Below are 20,255 nucleotides of genomic sequence, written 5' to 3'. Positions count from 1 at the left end.
CTGAGTATCTATAGGCTACTCTTACCTCCTCATCCCCACTATGCTCTGAAAACCACAGGAATGCCAGGCTCATCCTCCTTCAAGATCACCTCTGAGACACGTTTGCACAATGCCCACAAAAAACCTCTGGAGATAAAAACCCTGAAGATAAAATAAAGGACATAGACTTGTTTCCTAATCTAAGCATTTTCACCTCAAAATGGTAAGAGGCTGCATGAGAACCTACAGCCCATGCAAGGTCAGAGCTGTCCCACCATCCAACTGCCTGCTCCCCACAATCCAGCTGAAACCTCAGCCAGATTTTCACCAGCTGGGATTTGCTTCACAAAAACATTGGCAAGAAAATAAAGAAATGTATTTTAGAAAACAAATTCATTAGTAACAACTGAAGAATGAGAGGCTGAAAGTACACGCAAAACTGACATGTAAAAATAATAAGAATTTACCAGCTGAGATGGGATTAGCTCTGATTCAAGTTAATGAGACCTGTGTGCTCTCCTCTGCTGAGAAAAATAACAGAAATCCATCTGTAGCTGTAAGACAAGTGTGAATGCAGAACAGCCTAGTTCACTGCAATCTGTCCTTAAAAATTTGCTTAATTCAGGCCAGTCTCCCAGAGCCTGGCCTGAGGAACAACACAAAGCACCTAGATTTGTGGCAGTTCCAGTAATTTCAGCTTCTTTATTCAGGGTTGTTTTTTTGCTGTTGGTTTTTTTTTCTTTTCCTAGGAGCCCCATCCTTTTCCATCTGTTTAGTAAGAAGAATTTTTCCCATACAGTGTAAATGAACTCCCCCCAGCTCCTCAGGGCTTTCCAGGAAGAGAGTGCCACTGCAATAGCATAAATCCATCATAGCCATGGCACAGGAGAAGTGGACATAAGGAAAAAACCATCATCCTTGTCACCTGTATCCCACCACATACATTTCCAAGTTTCTTCTCTCTTTTTCCCACACCAAACCAGGTTGGCTAAAGAGCAAGAGGTGAATCTTGCAGCTGAGACACATCACCATCAATATCCTACCACCAAAAATAAAGTAATACTCAACAGAATGCCCAGGTATAAGGGGTTACAAATATTCAGACTTTATTATAAATAAGAAATACTGTTTTATACATAAAAAACTGCAAGTGTTGCATTTTGTTCACCGCCCCAGACAGCAAGACCACAGATTAAGGCAAAAAAAGATGGAGTGAAGGCACATACTGAGGGGGCCACAGTCAGGAATAAGGTGATGAAGGGATGTCACGTGTCCTCCATGACACCCAGCACTCCACCAGCAGCTGTCACATCATCACATTATGTAAATAACTGGACTTATACAATGAATAATGGCTGTAATGCAGTACTGATTAACAGATCGCTTATAAAGATTTTTTTTTTTTCATTTAAAAATAGAATTCTGTTAAAAACGGCTTAAGAAAAAAAAAAACAAAAACAAACCCACAAGAAAGCAGGAAACCTTAGGCCTGAGGTCAGCCAGGGCATGTGCACATCTTCACATCTGCTCTTCTCACAGCCTTGGCAGAGGTGATGTGGTCACAGCTATCTTCCCAGAGCCACCCAGTGGAGCTCTCCTCCAGAGGTCTTTCCAGGCAGGAGGGAAATCCCACAACCATTAGGGGAAGGGATACAAGAGCCATGCAGATTTTGCTGGAACACCCCCTGCCCAGCAGCACTGTCTGCACCAAGCTTCCTGCCCTGCACAGTGGTATCAAGATGTCCCCAAATGCAGCTCTCCGACCACCTCAGCGCTGCTCCGGTCTCCCCCAGTGCTACAGCTCCTCACAGCTCAGCTGCAAAGCCACAGCCCCTGTTCCACTCCTGGCACAGCAGCCCAGGGGACAAAGGACACAGAATTGTGTGCTGCAGGCACGGTGGGGGGCAGGGCTGGAAAGCATCCACCCGACAGGCAAAGTGGTTATGGATGGGTGCTGGGGATATGGTAGAGGAAGCAAGCAGGAGCCCAGCAAGGAGAAATCCCAGGTTTGAAGGGAATGATACAGAGAGAAGCGATACATGGTGCACATGCCCCAATGGCTACAGGGGAAAGCACATAGAGGAGGCCAGGCTGTGCCACTCTGGAAATATGGCTGAGTATATTTACACACACATACACACACGAGAGACTTCCTCACACTATAATCATGATAAAAAAAAAATAACAGAAAAAAAAAATCACATTCACACAAAAAACATAAATTTGAAATAATTAATAGCACCAGTGTGTGTCAGATAATAATTTCTTCCCCGCTACGCAAACGTACAAAGTTGCATAGTGTTTAAGGATAGATATATACTGGATCTCAGGGAGAGGGGGGAGGGATGCCAGGCTGGAGGCAAGGAGGAAGCTGCAGAGGATGCTCTAGTCTGGGAGCAAGGGGGTGTGGTGTGAGAGGCAGAGCTGCCACCTGAGCCTGGCCTGAGGTCCCTGTGCTGCCGCAGCCTCACGGTGACCGCGAGACCCGGAGGCAGAAAGAAAGGAGGGCACCAGGAAATTCCAGCTCTTCCTCCCAGCTTTGAAACAGGCAAAAGGCCAGAGCAATGGCAGCAGAGATAAAAATCCCACTGTCCTCCTTCAGGAAAGAGATGGGGAGAAAAAAAAAGACCTTTCCATTTCCACTCACATGCCCCCTTCCTTCCCCACCCAACGACATTCAGCAGGGAGGCCAGTGCAGCTGGCAGAGCTCTCTGGATGGCAGCTCTCCTCTCAGCAAGACTCGTCCTGCTTCAACAAACTCATCTGTCAGACATTCCAAGGCCAGAAAATCAGACTCTCTGGAAATTCAGTAGCAACAGACAGGAAGGCAGCTCGTGGCTTCCACACTCTGGCAGTCTGGACTACCCAGCAGGTAGCACCTTTCAGACCAGACCCAAAACTTCTCCACAGAACAGAAGTGGAGCTGGCAAGACCTGCCACTCCACCAGAATCCCATCTTCCCAAAGAACTCCAATCAGAGGCTGCCTTTTTCTCATAGCAATGCATCATCACAGAAAGCATTTCAGAAAGAGCCTTCAGCTATTTTGTCAAAGGCTACCAACACTGTTGGATTGGCCACTAGGTAATGATGAAAAAAAAAAGTCACAGGGTTAGAAGCTGGGAAGAAGGATCTGAATTGAGTGCAGCTATACTGGCCATTACAGTAATACTTTGGTAGCCATCCCCTTCCTTCATAGGGACAATGAGCTCCAGGACTGAGGATTTTACAGTCAAAGGGAGAAGACAGGAGAGAAAATTGTGTTAGTTTTGCCTTGCTGCATACAGCTCACATGGTTATTTCTGAACCACAGTATAAAGAGTCCAGAGCATCTCTCATCCTTGCACTAATCAAGGGGAAAGTGTGTCTGAGGAAGGGGAAAAGATGGAGTGCTCAGGAAAACAATCTATTAAAAAAAACCCTTTGATGCCCAAAGACGGATATTTAATTTGCTTCTCAAAAAACCCCCCCCCAAAAAACCAAACAAAAACCACCAAAAAACAAAACAAAAACAAAACAAAAAAGGAAAAAAAAAAACCCAAACCAACAAAAAAACCCCACCTTTCAACTTATCCTGATTTGAAAAGAAAACAGTGGCTGCGAGCAGCGAAGAGTTGGGGATTTGGAGAAGGTAATGTGTGTTAAGGCACTCCATGGCCGAACCACCACTCACCAGGGTGGTTCCCCCCACCCCAGCACACCCTTAGGGCTTCTCAATGGACGGGGTGTTGAAACAGCCAGATGGCAAGGTCTTCCTGATGTCCTCCAGATTGCTAATGTCCTTCAGGATCTCTTCAATGTCCCTGTTGTAGGCCTGTATTGCATCATCTTGCTTCTTGGCTTCTCTCTCAAGGAAAGACACTTTCTGGTCCAGGTCATTATGTTTCATCTGGTCTTTGGCACTGTTCAGGGTACCTTCAATTTCATTCAGTTTGTTCAAGTCCACTGTCTCCAGTTGCCCTGAAAAGCCAGAAGCAAACAGTTAAGTGCATTAAAACCCCTTTGACACCCTGGGTGCTCACACAGCTGAGCCCACAGCAGACCTCCATCTCTGCATTAGGGACAGCATCTGAAACATGACCAACCACATGGGTGACATCTCCATCTTCAGTTTGCTGAAAACCAACACAGAACATTACCAAACAAGTTCCGAGGCTACTCAGGAAAGAAAAAAAACCCAAAGTCCTTGCCAAAACCCCATTTCAAGAGATCAACAGATCCATCTGGTTCTTCAAATAACATTGGCAGGAAAGCCAGCACACACCAGGAAAACACTAAAAGGCATTGAGCACATTAAAAATAGTAGTCCTACCTAGTTGATCCAAAAGGTCATTAATGACAGTGAGTAGGCTGTTGACAGAATTCTTAGCTTTTCTTGCATTGTCTTCTGCCTCCTGGGCAGCCTGTGAGGCCTGTAGGATATAAAAAAATAAGTGAGAGAACAAAAAAGGTGTAGGGATTACAAAACTATTGCCTCTCCTCTGCACTTGTCACCACTTCACTGTCTCCTCACTCCAGGATAACAATCCTGCACAAAGATCTTTATCACAGGGCTGGGAGACAAGTCTGACAATCTTCACTGGGGATCCCTGAAAACCGAGCAGGATTTTGTAGTAAAAGCCAGGATGGAACCAACAGAGCTACACAGTCAGGCTTTAGTTAAAATAGAAGGAAAAGTAGCTCTCAAATTCCAGCAGGAATTTGCTAATGCACCAGAGCTTGTCCCCTTTTCAATCCCACTTAAAGCCTGGAAGAGCCAGAATATTGGTTGGGCCTAGCTCTGTCTTTGCAAGAAGAGAGCAGGAGGAAAGCCTTGATTACCAGGACATCAGGGGGAAGGCAGCTCCTAGCCCCTGCTGTCACCTGCCAGCAGTACTTACCTCATTTGCCATCCTCATATCCTGCTCAGCATCATCCTGCTTCCTCTTCAGCTCTTTTTCTGCATTCTGCAGCTGCTTCATCATGTCATCCACCTCCCTGGCCAGTCCTGTCACATCAGCAAAGGTCTTGTCAGCTTCAGCTCTGGTAGCAGCAGCACTCTGCAGCCCAACAGGTGGGAGAGAACAGAAAAAGGTGGTGAAGGTGCAGAACTTCCTTCCATCCTTCTCACCAAAATGCACTGATTTCCTATCTTGCCGTATTTCGCATTTGCAGCGGGGAATACAGCAAATGTGTGAGAGCACAGGGGGCTCAGAGGAAATACTGTAACAGGAGCTCACCCAATCCCACAGCAGGGTCTCAGTGGGGTGAGCTGCAGCAGACCCACCTTCTGAACAGAGCTGGCAATTTTCTCAGCATCATCTGCCCTGGCCTTGGCCTCGCGGGCGTCGGCAGCAGCGTTGCCCAGCGCCAGCTCTGCCTGCCGGGTCTTGTTGTTGGCCTCTGCAATGGTCTGGCTGATGGCTGGGATCCTCTTCAGCGCCTCCTCTGCTGCCGTCTTGTTATCGTTCACCCGCCTGTCAAAGTCTAAGGGGGAAAAACAAATCCTTCTCACGTGATCCACAAGAGCCTTGGGATGCTCCTTTGACCCTGACACTGGAGGCATGAAGAGCAAATGGGAGTCAGCTCTCCCTAGTGCACATCTTCTGATGTTAAATGAGAAAGTTAAAAGGAAATTTCCAGTCCTTGAAAATGCTTATATTTTTTTCTTTAAAGAAAAACAAGCCAAAAGAACACACCCAACACTCAGGTAAGGGCAATAGCAAGGCCTCTAACCAGAATGTCCTACTGCCAAGTGACTTGTCACACTGAAGTTGAAGGATTCACCCCGAGTGCTTACCTTTCAGGTTGCTGAGAATGGTATTGGCCTCCTGTAGTGTGCCACTGCTCTTCCGAGCAGCTTCTTCAGCCAGGGCTTTTGCTGCATCTGCTCGAGCCAAGAGCTGGTCTGCAGTCTGAGGAGACATGACATGTATCAATGTTTTCTCACTTTCTGAAGGACAGTGCTTCCTCTGAGACCAGATCAGTGTATGTACTTTGGGAATACTGTTCTGAATACAAAGTTGACACCACATCTGGCAAATATCTCCTATTTTACCATACAGCCTCAAAGCCATTGCTTTTAATAGCTTTCTGAGTCTCCTTTCTGGGGCCATTCTTCAGCATTCTTATAATCAGTAAGTAACACTAAGACTGAGTAAGACGAAATCATTTGCATCTGGCCAGTTACTTGTTTTCCTTGTTTTTTGTTTTCCCAGGGAACAAAAGGCTGCACAGAGCAGAACTGACCTGCTGCTCTGTCTTGCCTTTCTCCAAGAGGTTCTTTACTTCTAGTTCCTTTCCTTTCATATCTTCTCTCAAGTCCTCGTAATCTTTTAGTTTCTTGGCAATTAGTTGATCCAGTTCCTCTGCTTCCTTCTTGATGTCATTTGCTCTATTCTGCAGGCAGAAATTAAACACACAGATTCCTGAATGTTAAAGAATTCCTGAACAGGTTTGCAAATTTTTCCACTTCTACATTCAAGCCAAGATGTTCGGCAAACATCAGATTTTTGTCCTTCAGAAACTGGGGGAGATGGGGTTAATGTAGGTGGTTTTCTGCATTTAAATCTCCTGCATAAATGTTGGAATTGCATAAAAGTTGGATTATGCCTAGATGCACAAAAAACCCACAGAGCATTCTAAGTAAAGAACATTAGCAGAGCACATGTAAGCAATCTTAAGGAAAATACTGCACATGATGGTGGCCACATGTACCTCTAGGCCTGTGGAATCCACAGTAGGCAGGCTGGTGAGATTAGCATATATCTGCAGGGCTCTGTTCCCAGCTTCCTCTGCCTCCGCAAGCACCTTGTTGGCCTGTTTCTCTAGGTCTCGAGAAATATTCCTTGCTTGATTGTACCTAAAAAATCCCCAAGGATCCAGTTATGCAACAGTAGTTTTTGTAGAAATGAACTAGGTAATTTCAAAGAAATTGAAAATCACCTCCCACAAAATCCAAAGCATACAGAGGGCTGTCTTAGTTTTAAGTACTGCTCTGAAGACAGGAAATAAAAACAATGTTCTGTTACTGACTCACTTCTGGTTGAGCTCATCAATATCAATTGCAGTTTGGTTCTCTCCAGCCAGGGTCTTCAGCAGCAGTTGATATGCTTCTGTGGAAGTATCATTGGCAGCCTTGGCTGTGTGAACAATCTCATCAGCTTCCTTTTTGTGCCTGGGCAAGATGACAAAAGAAAAAAAATGCCATTAGATTTATCAGTCAATAGTTTTTGTCCTCAGTTCTTGATTATACTTTTCCTTCTTTCCCTCCCGCAGATTTACATATGGGAGGTGCTGAAACATTTGTAATGGAAGATGGTTGCCTTGTTTGTCATCCACATGAGCAATGTTTGTCCTCGGTGCTACACAGCCATCATCCCACAGCACCAATCTCTTAAGCAGCAAGGAGTGTGTGCTTCCCACCCAGCAAATGAAATTCTGCTTCCCCCTTGTAGAGAAGGGCACCATCCTGATATGAGTGTGTCTTGCCACAGCCTACCTTTCTGCCAGCTTACGGGCCTCTTCTGCCAACACAGTCATGTTGTTGGGGTCCCCACTTTGCTCTGGAGGTGTAATCGACTGGAAAACAAAAAGGAAGGAAAAAAAACCCTTAAAGCTCTTCTCTCATCTTTTATTTATCTTTGCTTTAAATACTAACTGTCATTATCTAAATGCTTAGAGATGTGTCAAACCTACTTCTCACTTGTCTCTATGTTTTTCATAAGCCCATACAGTTTTCACCATTGGTTATCCCTTTAAAAACAACAGTGTTAATATTTATTTAGAATTTTTATGTTAGTTTGGGCTAAGATACAATCTGTAACTGACAGTGGTGAACTTGATGCAAATTTGCTGTGTGAGGGAGAGAGCAAGTGGAGAAACACACCCAGGCACAGAAGAAAAGGCCCTCCCCCTCTGCCAGCAGTGTGGGATCCCAGCAGCACACTCACCACGTTGTCAGCTGCCATCTTGGCCCTCTCCAGCATATTAGAAGCCAAGCTGATCAGGTCCTGCGTGTCCTCCACCCGCACCCGCGCCTGCTCCGCCAGGCTCTCCGTGTCCTGCACCGTGCCCTGGATGTTCCTCAGCCTGTTCAGCTGACCCACCAAGGTGCTGTTGATGTCTTTGAGACGATCCATGAGGCCCTGATCTACGTCTGAAACACACGACAGGAAACAGAGGAAGCAAATTTAATTAGAGCAAGAAGAGAAGCTGGAGCAGCAGGTTACCAGGCACTGTAGGTTAATCCCCTACTGAAAGGCAACCATGCAAAGCCATTTCACAAGTCACTTAGCTTGAGATCAAAGTCACAATCAGAATGTGCACCAAACAGGAGAATGAAAAGCCATTAACTACTAACAGGACAACCCTGCTGGGTGTTGGAACTGACTCTGATGGGAGAGTTTGTGTTCAGAATCATGTTTTACTTTCCTCATTGGCTTAAAATGACAACACAGTGGCTCCTCAATAGGTACAAAATGTCTGGTTTGTGAATTCTCTTTAGCTTATATCCTAGAAATCAAGCAGAGTGCAGATGTACATTTTTCCACACTCAGGGCAGCAATGGGTACTCTGAAGAAAGACATAAGGAGCTCCATACATAGCAGTTAGGAGTTGTGTGGAATAGCATACCCAATCCACACTCTCCCCAAATCAAAGTTCTGACAAAAACTGGCAGGATAGAGCCTTGGTTCTCACATATGTAGAGCTTATAAGGCACCCAAACTTCACTAAATTTTTGGACCATCAGGTAACTCCCTACAACAGCACCTCAATAATGGAGCACCACAGTACAGGCACATGCCTCACAACCAAGGCAATTACTTTTGAAAAGCTGAGAGTATTAGCCAGAATTAAAGTGCAAGCAGAAGCCCACAGAACTCCAAAATTAAGACTGGTCAAATACCTTGGCCTTGCAGCACATCTTAAGTATTGGACATGAACATTTGACACATTTCAGAAACATACTACCACAGAAAACCATTAATAACTTCTACAGCTGTGCACAGATTTTTCTGTTGCATCTATCTTGCCCTCTTAGTAAGAGAAGAACCTGGAGCTGGGGAGGAGTCTGGAGCACAAGTCTCATGAGGAGCAGCTGAAGGAGCTGGGAAAGAGGCTCAGACTGGAGAAAAGGGGGTTCAAGGGGGACCTTCTGGCTATTCACAACTCCCTGACAGGAGGGTGCACCCAGGGGGGGTCAGGCTCTGCTCCCAGGATACAGGGACAGGATAAGAGGAAACAGCTTCCAGCTCTGCCTGGGGAGGTTTTGATTGTACAGCAGGAAAAATGTCTCCATTTAAAGGGCGGTCCAGCCCTGGTGCAGCTGCCCAGGGAAATGGTGTAATCACCATTCCTGGAGGGATCTAAAAGCTGGGTGGATGTGGCACTTGGGAACAGGGGTTACTGGTGGCCTTGGCAGTGCTGGGGGGCAGGGAACAGTTGGATTTATCTTAAGGGTCTTTCCAAATTAAATGATTCTATGATTCCAAGACAGAGAAAGACACCAAAAAATCCACCACAAAACCAAATTCACTCCCTCATCTTTCTCCAATCCACACCCTGCTCCCCTGTCATGTGGGACTATTATCTAGGCATGGATGCCAAGCAGGCAGTATAAATCCACCTCAGCTAAAGCTGAGAAAAGCTTAAATGACCATTCTCACTGGGAGGAATCTTCCCACGCAAATGCCAGCATTGGATGCGTGTGAGCTTTTCCCCAGATTCACACAAAAGGGACACATTTTCCCAAAGTGGTCTGAAATCACTGAACCAACTCCCAGGGGAACATCTTTTACTGCACACTCAATAGTCTTCTTCAGAGTTTTCTTTTCCAAAACATGCATCATCTTATACATTAAAGAGACCCTAAGGACAAAGCCCTGTCACAGACATGACAAATATCCTGCCTGCAGACATCCCATGGCAGTGGTGACAACACAAGAATCAATTTGAAAGAGTTTAACAGGAAGAACAGCAATCCTCAAAATATTCGACACTTTATGGTGGGATAATTAAGTTTGCCATCAGGATTTTGAAGCCTTTATTCTGATTGCTGATGACATCCCAACAAGAACTACTTAATCCCAAGATGTCTGAGCAAATTTAAAGCATAGTAAGTATACCGGAAAGTTTTCTGCTTGTTTAACAAATAAAACCCTCCTTGGCATCGAGAGAAGAAGGTTAACACCTAAAACACTTCAATCCATACAGAGCTAGAGGCAGATCTTTACTTTCATGTACAACAAAGACTGCTGGTAGAACAGCATGGATAAAAGCACAGCCACTGCTGTTTTGATAATAACATTCCCTGAATCAGAGATGCTGAAATTGCTGTCAATCCTGGAGCACTGCACTGGCTTGAAATAAAGCATGTTGTCTCCAAAGCAAATAGGAACCTCAGGCAAAGAACTCATTTAGTTGGTCCATGTCTGATCAGGTCAACTCACCTTTGCTCTTTTGTGCTTCATGGAGCAACTCCGTAACTTCCCTTTCTGCCTGCTTCAACCGTTCTTCAAAGGCCTCATCAGTTACAGCTTCTTCTCTGCTACCCAGATTTGCTATAAGATTTTCCAGCTCCTGCAGCCTTTGACGTTGCTCTGCCACCTGCATGTGAGGAACAGAGCACAGCTAGGACACAAAGCACCTTGAGCCTCTCTGCTTTCAGCAACCACCAACAGCCACGGCTAGAATGCTGCACAAGTGGACATGCGCCACCATCTCCAGTGGTACCAATGGCAGAGTGTGCAGCCTTACCTTATCTTTCACCAGCCTGTAGCAGGCTGGACACTCCTGGCAGCCTGGCCAGGAGCGGTTGTAGAAGTAGTTCTCCTCGCACTGGTTGCAGCGGCTGCCCACGAAGCCCTCCTTGCACTCACAGTGACCGCTCTCCCGGCACTGCAGCGAGCGAGAGCCCTCGGGATCACAGTCGCAGGCTGCAGGGAGGTTAAACCTCAGTCACACTGCACTAGAGCCACAAATACCCTCAAACTCGCTGGATCAGAGGGTATGCTTAACACCCTAAACATCTGCAAGAGCTATGGGGCACAAACACACAGCTGGACGTCACTCCTGATTACAGTGCTTCTACTCACAAGCAGGAGCCAACATTAACTGTGTGTGTGGCTATTACCTCTCCCACAAAGCACCATTCTACCCACTGCACTGTAACCAACTGCAGGTATCTTTCCTTGCTCTTTACAGGCAGCAGTATCCATGAGGAAAGTTTGGATCAACCTGCTTTGCAATCATGTTTACCAGACCAGCTGCTCCTCAAGACAGAACCTGTATACTGAGGCCACCTGCAGAGTAACTGTGCAGAAACACATCAGGAAACAGGGCTGTTGGAGGCCAAAATGCAGAGAATATATTTACACAAAGGAGAAGTAGGTATCTCCTAAGTTGGATACCTAGTAAGCTGGACAAGTAAAAGGTTAACAAAAGCAGAAGGGGATAAGCTGTAGTACAGAAATGAAATTTTGTCACACACAGTGTGGACACAGAAGTGCTGCGATGAGGAGTGAGGTGACAAAATACCTTCCCAGAGGCAGAAGGAAAGCAAAGGCAAGGCTGGGTGTGCAACATCCTTCCCAGCTGCCTCACTCTGGCCCCTCAGACTTACGTTTGCAGCCTTCGGAGCCGAAGCCAAAGTGGTTGGGCTCGCACTGGTCGCAGTGCTGGCCGGTGACGCCGGGCTGGCACTCGCACTGCCCCGTTCGGATGTCACACTGCCCGCTGGTGGAGCCCAGCGCGTGGCAGTTGCACCTGGGAGAGGCAGGAACACGTCAGATGTGACACAGAAGGGACACATGGGGCAAACTGCCTCTCTGAAGATCACAGCTTAACATTTGCATTTGCCAAGAGCTGCTTTTCTTGCTGCGAAGAGGCAGCAGGCAAGGCACTGAGCTTTTGAACCATGCAAGGTCACTTGCTGCCTGCTCTATAAAAGGAATCCAAGAGCCCAGTCACAAAGTCATGCGGCAGTTTTCTATTTAAAACCCTTATTTAGAACTCTTTATAAAGCTATTTATAAATCAGGGTTTTTGTATAGCCCTAGTAGCTGCTCCATGACCACTGGCCTTCCCCACCCACAGCAGCAGAGGCACAGCTGTTACTTGTGACATACTCACATTCCTGCACAATGTGAGCACAGACCCTCTAAGACAAACCTCACCTCTCACAGCCACGTCCACTCTGGAGGTTGAAGAATCCAGGCTCACAGGCACTGCAGTCCCTCCCAGTGACATGAGACAAGCACTCACACTGCCCAGTCACTTGATTGCAGATTGTCTGCTGATTCACTGTGCCGTAGGGATTGCAGTGACAAGCTGCAAAAATAAAAAGGTATGGAGAAACACACACAAAGTTAGAAATCCCTTGTGGTGCTGGTACTTACCCTGACACGCCTGGACTCAAACCCATGGCCACCCAGCCCCTGCATCACACAATGCTTTTGCTTTGGTAGCACTAAGTGCCTACAAACACAAGGATTTTAGCCAACTCGAACAACCAAACCAGGACAGAGGCACACATTGCTGCTGACAAGTGACAGCCCAACAGCAGCTCTTGGGGACAAAACCACTTTTAAATGCAAGAAGAAGTAAGTCTGACCTTTGCACTTGTCAGAGGGGTCAGGGGCCAGGGGGTTCCCAAAGAAGCCATCCTTGCAGCGGTCGCAGTAGAAGCCAGCCGTGTTGTAGATGCACTTGAGGCACTCGCCGGTCTGGCGGTCGCAGTTGCCCACGGCGTTGGGGTCGATGTTGTTGTTGCACTGGCACAGGCGGCAGGGCCTCACTGCACCATTCTGGCCCAGTGGGTCTCCAAAATAGGCGTCATCACACAGCTCACACCTCTTGCCTGGGACACAACACAGACACGGATGCTGCAGCAGAAAGCCTTTGCTGCCATCCCACATGGATCCCCTTTGCAGTTCCTTCTGAAAAGTAAACTCTACAGCATCTTCCCTTTCATCCTTATGCTGGAGCCAGACACAAATCCCTCCTCATCTCTAAATTCAAGCTGATTTTTCACTGGAACTTTGCATTACGAATTATTTCCATTCTTCCTTCCCCTCCTATCCCTTTAAGCCAAACCTATTTGCTGCAATTTGTTGCTAATTTAAGAATGCCAATAGGTAGAGTTCTGTGGGGCATCACTGCTCCAGGAAGTTCCTCTGCCAATGAGACCTGCCAAACCTCCACAGGCAGCCACCAAAGCATCCGGCACAGCAGCTTCCTACACTTCTTGCAGATCTGACCTCCCCAGCCAGTTATGAGCTCCATTTCTCAGGCAGCTCTTGCACAAACAAATCCCCCTTTTTCCTTACATCCCAAAAAGGTGGTATGAGACAGGAGGAATTCTTCTGCAATCATGTAACTAAAAGAAAGACCAGCTACCAGAGATACCTTTGCTGAAGGGAACCTGGTGCCTGGACTCTGCTTTAGTTCACAATGTGGTGGGACCCACAGCAACCTCCACAACCTTGGTCAGAGACTTCCCTAAGCACTCAAGAATTTACAGGTATTCTGGACTTTGGACTCTGCCATGCCAAGCATAAAATCAGCAGAGAAGCACAAAGGCTACCTACCATCCTATGCCTTCCTTGCTGTCTGCAGGCAGAACAAAAGTTTCTGCTTAACAACTCAGCTACATGCTTGGACTTCACAGCTTATCGCTAAGAAAAAAAGAACTGTATCTCTTCACATATTTCTTCTTAAAATTGCTGAGCACTAATTTGATCTTGTATTTTTTTGGGCAGTGTTCATGAGTCACTGCAGCCTTCCTGCTCTTCCTAGGAAGCATCCTGTAGTGCCTCACTTGCTGGCAAACTGCACCTTCTAATTTTATTTCAGTCTGACCTGCCTTCCTGGCTCTTTAAGATCTATTTTCTGCCCAACACCATGCCATCATCAGAGCTCTACTGGAAGGCAGCATGGCTCTCCCATACAGCACAGAAATGCTCAAATTTTGCAGATCAAGCCTTTTGTTCTCAAGAAACAGGCATGAAAAGCATGTGAAGCAACAGAAAACAGGGCTGAGGGAGAAGGATTTGAACCAGAAGACACAGCAGCTTTCAGAGCTACTCATTTTAGATCAGAGAACAAGAACTAGCAGGAGACGCATTTCCACGAGAATGCAGACGTTTAAAAAGATGTTTTGTAGGAACACACCTGTAGTGCCAGCCTGGCAGCTGGTGCACACAACCTCCTTGGTGCGGGGCACAATGGCACAGCTGGAGGCGCCCGGGCAGGGGCAGGGCTGGCAGTCCGAGGCCGTGCCGGCGGTGGCGTCGCCGTAATAGCCATCGCTGCACTTCTCACAGTGAGTCCCCGCCGTGTTATCCCTGCAATTGCACATGCCTGGAACAGAGAGGGACGGGAGCTTTGCCTCGCGGTCCGATGCAGAAAAGCAGCAGCACCCTCCTGCTGCTCCCGTGTGCTCAGCCCCTTACCCGTCTCGGGGTCGCAGGTCTCGCTGTGCCCGTTGCAGGCGCACGGCACGCAGGGGCTGTAGGGCCCCAGGCTGGGCGTCTCTCGCCGGTACCCAGAGGTGCAGCGCTCACAGAACTGCCCCTCGTAGCCCACCGGACACGAGCAGCTCTCCACCCAGGCCACAGGCACGCCAGGCCCGGGGTGAGCACTTGTGATGGTGACATCATCCAGGTGACCGGCACCTAGAAAGCAGCAGGGGCAAACTCTTTGTAACCACAAAGGCTATCATCACCACGTCCCCAAACACAGCTGAATGGTACAAGGGACACACAGGTGGGTGCCTGCAGTTGGTAAGGTCAATCAAGGAGGGTTCAGGGAAATGAGCAAAGGTGCAGTAGAGCTCACCAAGGGAACATGCAGGGTAGAAAAACTGAGAATGACAAGATAGAGGAGAATCTGAGAACAGTGGGTGAGCAAGTACAATCAATTAAAATTAAGTTATATTTTACATGTGTACGGTTTCCATTTCCAAATCAAATACCAAAACCAATTCCTGGCTTTTAAGACAGAACAGATCATGTCTCTACCATTTTTAATACATGGTCGGCAAACCACGCCTCGGGACAAACTCTTCAACTATTCCTCTCAAGCCATTCCTTCCTCTGGCATTCCAGCGCTTCCCTCCTCTACTCCCAGCCCCTTCCCTGGAGCAAAACAGAGCCTGGACACAACACAGCTGGCTATACCACTATGTGTGTACCACTGCAGCAGCTCCAGTGCACTGAGCAGAGCCTCAGCTTCTACATATTAGCACTGCCTACAGCACTCTGGGATGGTTTGCTCCACACCATTCTTCCCCTCCATTTCACAAGCCCACATTCCTCACACGGGTCACCCCTCTAAAAAATTTGCAGTTTTCCCACCTTTGCCAAATGCAAATTCAACTTTTGCATCTTTCTGAAAAAACTCTCCATCACACAGAAATACGTAAGGCATATTTATGCTTCTAATTCATGCCCATTTTTATAAATGTTCATTATGAGGAACTTTCACTCGGCTTCTGCACAGGCCGTACTTTAGACCTTGTCCTTCCCATTTGTCATGTCAAGGCAAGACCCAAAAAGAGGGGGGATATAACCATTTTCAGTGCAACAAAAATTAAAGCCAAGTGTTGTAAAATTCCTACATCCTACTGTCCTTAAGTACTCTATACTATTTTTTCTAACTGGAGGACAGTGGCTACTAAACAAAGCAAAATTCCCATGTCTAGAGCAAGGAATCAGCAGTTGTTAAGTGTTCAGCTTTCAGGCATTCAAACACAACACTTTTCTTTCCCATATCCTCTTTGCAAGGCCTGGGAGAAGATGCTACACAGGAAAGCCAGGTGAAAAGCCATTGGCACAAGCTTTGCCAAATAAGCTGCCACAGCTCTTTATGGCTGGGCCCTACAATGAAGCAACTGAAGCCCTAAACAAATGAGTTTGCCCCCTCTTCAGTGATGCTCTGATCAGTGACTTACTTCTCTCACTGTATGTCCCACGGATCTTGATGGAAGTCAAGTTGTGGAGAAGCTTTTGGAATTCAAATGCTGTAAGAGTAGGCCTCCACGGGTAATCTGCAGCCTCATGGAGCCTGGGGAGAAGAGCCAAGCATTATCAGCACAGCTTTCAGCTGCTAACAGCTGCACCCTCTCAAAAGCTCCCTTTGCAACAGCGCTGTGCTATTGCAACATCACCCAAATGAGTTTAAACCTAATGATCTCTGTTTCCTCAAGAGCTCAGGGGCCAAAGGCAGCCCAGGCCAGGCCACAGCTGTTCCCACTGTACCTGAAGGTGTAGGTCTGCACATTCTCACTGGGGTAGGAGTTGCCCTGGGCAATGAGAGGCACCGACACCCTCAGCCCAGCCCCTTCCAGCACCAGGTCCTCTGCAGAGAGGCGCGTGTCCCGCCTGTCCACACGGAAGGAGAAGGTCAGGTTTTGCCCGTAACTCAAAACCTGGTTGCCCAAGAACTTGCCTGAAAAGGGAAGCAATCCTTACAGTTAGGGAGCAGAACACAAAGGGCACAAGCAGCACAGAAAGCCTTGCTTTTAGAATGACCTACGTGGTGCAACAAAGTACATGGGGAAGTAGGTATCTGAGATAACGGAGATGTCCTGGGTCTCAGCACTCCACTGGAGAGGGACTTCCGAGCCATCACGCTGCTCAGCACGCCACTCATCCTCTCCTGAAGAATCAGATGGGCAAGAATTAACACCCTTGGAAGATGGAGATTTGCACACATTTCTCACATCACATTGTTCATGTCTTATTTAATCTAATGTGCATGGGCACTGACAGGCTGCTGAAAGCAGCTGTGCAGAAGAATTTAGATAATAAACGCCATCTTTACAATTTAAGCCCCTAACTCAAGTGCTGACTTGAAACCTCTGAACTTTGAACCCTCTGATGACTACTTGTCCAAAACCTTCTTTTATAAAAAGCTTAAGCAGAGATAGAAAAACCTGCAGTCCCCTACTTGTTCAGGAGTTGCAGCCTTTGTATGAACTGTTCTCCAGCGGAATTTTCATTAAAAATATGTTCTTTTCAGACTACTGAAAACACGCATACACATGAAACTGACTGCATGAAAAAAACAGATTTTTCCTGGGCTTTGGAAACACAATAGTGTTTTACTCAAACCCATGTAAACATCAAATCTAAAGTGATTTTGATCCTCTTGATCAGAAAGTCCTGATTTGGTTCTAGAACTGAGGAAACTCTGCTCTGTCAGCACACCTCTCAGGCTAGAGAAGGTTTTGATTTGCAATTCCCACTTGCACCTGCATGGTGTACAATAACTGTGTGCCTGAGGCCAGAGCTGTGAATTCACACCTTCCCATCTGAACAAACAAGCTGCAGACATGGAAGCTCCAGGCAGCTTCAGCACTTCTGAAAGAGGGATCCTAGACCTGCCTGCCCAAGGTTTGTGGTCTTGCACAGAAAGGAATGAGTTGGGTTTTTTTACCAGCTCCTGACTCAAGTCTACAGCCCAATCTGAGATACAAAGGACAGCTCAATTTTACCAAACTCGAAGTTGGAGGTGATGCTATAGACACTGTAGCCCACAGCACTGGTGCAGACTGAAGAGTGTCCAAAACAGAAGCAGGGGGTACAGCCTCTTGGATTGGAGGAATCCAGATGGAAAAATCCAGGTTTGCATCTGAAGATGCAAAGGAAAGAGAATTAATTTCCCTGATGCTTAACCCCAGGTCTTCAATCAAATGTTTTTCATTCTTGAAACAAAGCCATGGGAAGAAAAACTCACCTCTCACAGTGGAATCCTTCCACATTGTCCTTGCATGCACACCGCCCTGTCTCGACATTGCATTCCCCTGTGCTGCCAGCAGCATTGCAAGAACAGGGCCTGGGAAAGTCAGGAGAGAGGTTAGCTCAGTAACAGCCACATAAAGAAAGCTTTAAAAACACCCTGGTTTTCCTTTTGTAGAGCTGCAATCCTCCTTACCTGCACCCAGCTTCGGAGAGGGAGTGGAAGCCTGGCTGGCACCGGTCACACTTGTCCCCCATCACGCCGGGCTTGCAGCTGCACTGGCCATAGCTATCACACTGTGTGCTGAGGGAGCCTGTGGGGACAGCAGGGACAGGCACCTCAGCACACACACATGGCTCCATCAGTGCTCAAACTTCACAAAACAGCCAAGAAAGAAGAAAATGGGAAGCACAGCCTCAAGCTGATGAGTGACAGCTTACCTAAAGTTCTAGTGTGCCTATAGTTCACAGGGATTGGCAGCTCTAGACAGATGAACTGTTACCTACTCTTGCCAAAGTATATTCAGCCTTTTATCTTTACCAACTTATCTTTTTATACATAACATATAATTTTAACTTCAAATTACCTTCTCCTGCTTCATCCTCAGTGCTACATTTGCATGCCTCAGTTCCACATCTGTTTTACTCTGCAATATGTAATTTCCAAAATTTTATTCCCTGAATCCCTTGTGTTCCCCTAATCAGCATCTCCTCTTTCCCTGACCTCTTCCTTTCATACACCCTTTCCATCCTTGATTCCTAAGTTGCATCTAAAGACTAAACTGCCTCTTTGGAACAAGGCTGCCACTATGAATCCTAAATTCAAGAGCAAACTCTTGAGCAAAACCCTCATTTTTGGAAGGACGCCTTCCTCAGTACTGCTCCATTCAGGTGGTCTTGCACAAAAAGCAGTAGCAGGTTTCTTTAATCCATAGCAGAACAAAATGCTTTCTCCCAAGCATCCATATGGCTGCTGGCCTCAGAGCTGTCAGCACTGTAAGAGTTAACTACCAGGAGAGAAATATTTTAATATACAGAAATAGCTGCTTGTTTCCACTTCAATCCACACCAGAAGATTACAGCAAAGTGAAGAGCTGCAAGATTATTAGGTTGCACGGGACAGAAGAACTCACAAAACCTTTACCATATACAGTTGAAGTTCAAATCCCCTCTGCAGTCCCACTTACGATTATTTAGGAAAAAAGAGTACTTGACAAAAACACCAATCCAAACATATCCAGGAGATTCAAATACTGGGTGTCAGTGCATCATGGCACACAAGCTAATGGCTAAGTTATAAAGGCATTAGAAAGGTGTCCTTAAAGGCTGAGAAGTCATATCCCTGCATCTTTTCAACTGCCTCAGCTGACACCAACCCTCACCCCTCTTAAAATAAGGTCTAACACAAGGACCCAGGAAAGCAGTCAGAAGAAGAAAGCGCCTTTATTGGTAAAAAATTTCACAACTGAATGACTCCTTGACAAAATTAGATAGGAGATGCACCCTGGCAGACCTCTTCCTGGCTGCCTTTAGGGCATGCTGCAAGCAATGACTTATGCCAGCTCCTCTTTTGAAACCTCTCATCATATCTACTATGTGTTACCCTTTTCCCCCCTTCCACCTTACTTGCTGTGGGCTGGTGTAGTTATGGGATCGCTCCTTACAAGCTAAGTAGCCCCCTTCACGACAAAAGATGTATTCTCCTGCCAGAATTACCCCGTCCCTGTTTTATTTAAAGGACTTAAAACTACATATTTTGAGTTTACTTTCTTTTATCTCACCCCACCCTCTTTTGTGTTTAATGTTTCACTGGTTTGTATTTATAGTGCTTGGATACTCAGTAGGAGAAACTGATGCAGCAGCTAAAGTTCACTACAATTTCTCAGCATGAACAACTTCCAGAAATACCCACTCACATCATCTTAGTTATTAAGAATTTAAATGAGCTTTATCCAGGGTAACGCATACACAGTGGGAGAAAAAAAAAAAAAAAAAAAAAAAGAAATCCAAAGAGCCCCTCCCTCTCCTTATCCCAGAGAAAGCAGAGGCGGGTTTTGTGCGCGTGGGGTTTGCACAGGCAGGTCTGAGGGGGGCTCACCGACGGGGTTGCAGCTGCAGGGCAGGCAGGGCTGCTCGCTGGCCAGGCGGTAGAAGCTGTGGCGGCAGCGCTCGCAGCGCGGCCCGTCGGTGTTGCCGGCGCAGGCGGTGCAGTGGCCGCCGTGGCCCGTGGCGCGGTACAGCTCGGGGTCGAAGTAGCACTCCTGAGAGCGCCCGCTGCAGTCGCACGCTGCGAACACAGGGCACTGTCAGAGACCAGCCCGCCCCGCAGCACAGAACCCACCCAGCACAGGAGCTTCTAGCACTCCCGAAACCAACTTGAGACCAGTCTCGTCGGTGCCCAGCCTTTTCTACCCCACTTCTTTTGACACCAGGCTGTCACTTGCAGCCTAAATGTTGTCCTCCCATACAGCACCACCGATCTCCGTCATCCAAACCAGCATGAAAAGGTAACGTGAGGCTGCTCCATGCTGCAATGATTCTCCCCTGGATGGCAAATCC

At 47.0% G+C, this 20,255-nt stretch overlaps 1 protein-coding gene across 1 annotated transcript in view; it reads right to left on the bottom strand.

Moving 5' to 3' along the window:
• Nucleotides 1-1,061: 1,061 nt before the first annotated feature.
• LAMC1 (laminin subunit gamma 1) overlaps nt 1,062-20,255 on the bottom strand; it is a 62,198-nt gene continuing 43,004 nt past the window's right edge. The window contains exons 5-28 of the mRNA XM_079314235.1: nt 19,795-19,983; nt 17,893-18,010; nt 17,695-17,793; nt 17,453-17,589; nt 16,492-16,614; nt 16,215-16,404; nt 15,908-16,020; nt 14,409-14,630; nt 14,128-14,316; nt 12,569-12,814; nt 12,132-12,285; nt 11,580-11,722; nt 10,715-10,893; nt 10,408-10,564; nt 7,909-8,114; nt 7,458-7,537; nt 6,996-7,133; nt 6,674-6,818; nt 6,206-6,355; nt 5,757-5,871; nt 5,244-5,443; nt 4,858-5,016; nt 4,290-4,389; nt 1,062-3,937 (exon numbers count right to left, since the gene is read on the bottom strand). Of these exons, the coding sequence (XP_079170361.1) occupies nt 3,681-3,937; nt 4,290-4,389; nt 4,858-5,016; nt 5,244-5,443; nt 5,757-5,871; nt 6,206-6,355; nt 6,674-6,818; nt 6,996-7,133; nt 7,458-7,537; nt 7,909-8,114; nt 10,408-10,564; nt 10,715-10,893; nt 11,580-11,722; nt 12,132-12,285; nt 12,569-12,814; nt 14,128-14,316; nt 14,409-14,630; nt 15,908-16,020; nt 16,215-16,404; nt 16,492-16,614; nt 17,453-17,589; nt 17,695-17,793; nt 17,893-18,010; nt 19,795-19,983 (3,809 nt within the window). The 3' untranslated portion in view covers nt 1,062-3,680. The remainder of the gene's footprint in view (nt 3,938-4,289; nt 4,390-4,857; nt 5,017-5,243; nt 5,444-5,756; nt 5,872-6,205; nt 6,356-6,673; nt 6,819-6,995; nt 7,134-7,457; nt 7,538-7,908; nt 8,115-10,407; nt 10,565-10,714; nt 10,894-11,579; nt 11,723-12,131; nt 12,286-12,568; nt 12,815-14,127; nt 14,317-14,408; nt 14,631-15,907; nt 16,021-16,214; nt 16,405-16,491; nt 16,615-17,452; nt 17,590-17,694; nt 17,794-17,892; nt 18,011-19,794; nt 19,984-20,255) is intronic.

This window comes from Erithacus rubecula (genome assembly GCF_903797595.1).
Source record: "Erithacus rubecula genome assembly, chromosome: 10".
Classification (NCBI taxonomy): domain Eukaryota; kingdom Metazoa; phylum Chordata; class Aves; order Passeriformes; family Muscicapidae; genus Erithacus; species Erithacus rubecula.
The sequence above is the reverse complement of the archived record's forward strand: the minus strand, read 5'-3'. Positions and strand labels throughout refer to the sequence as shown.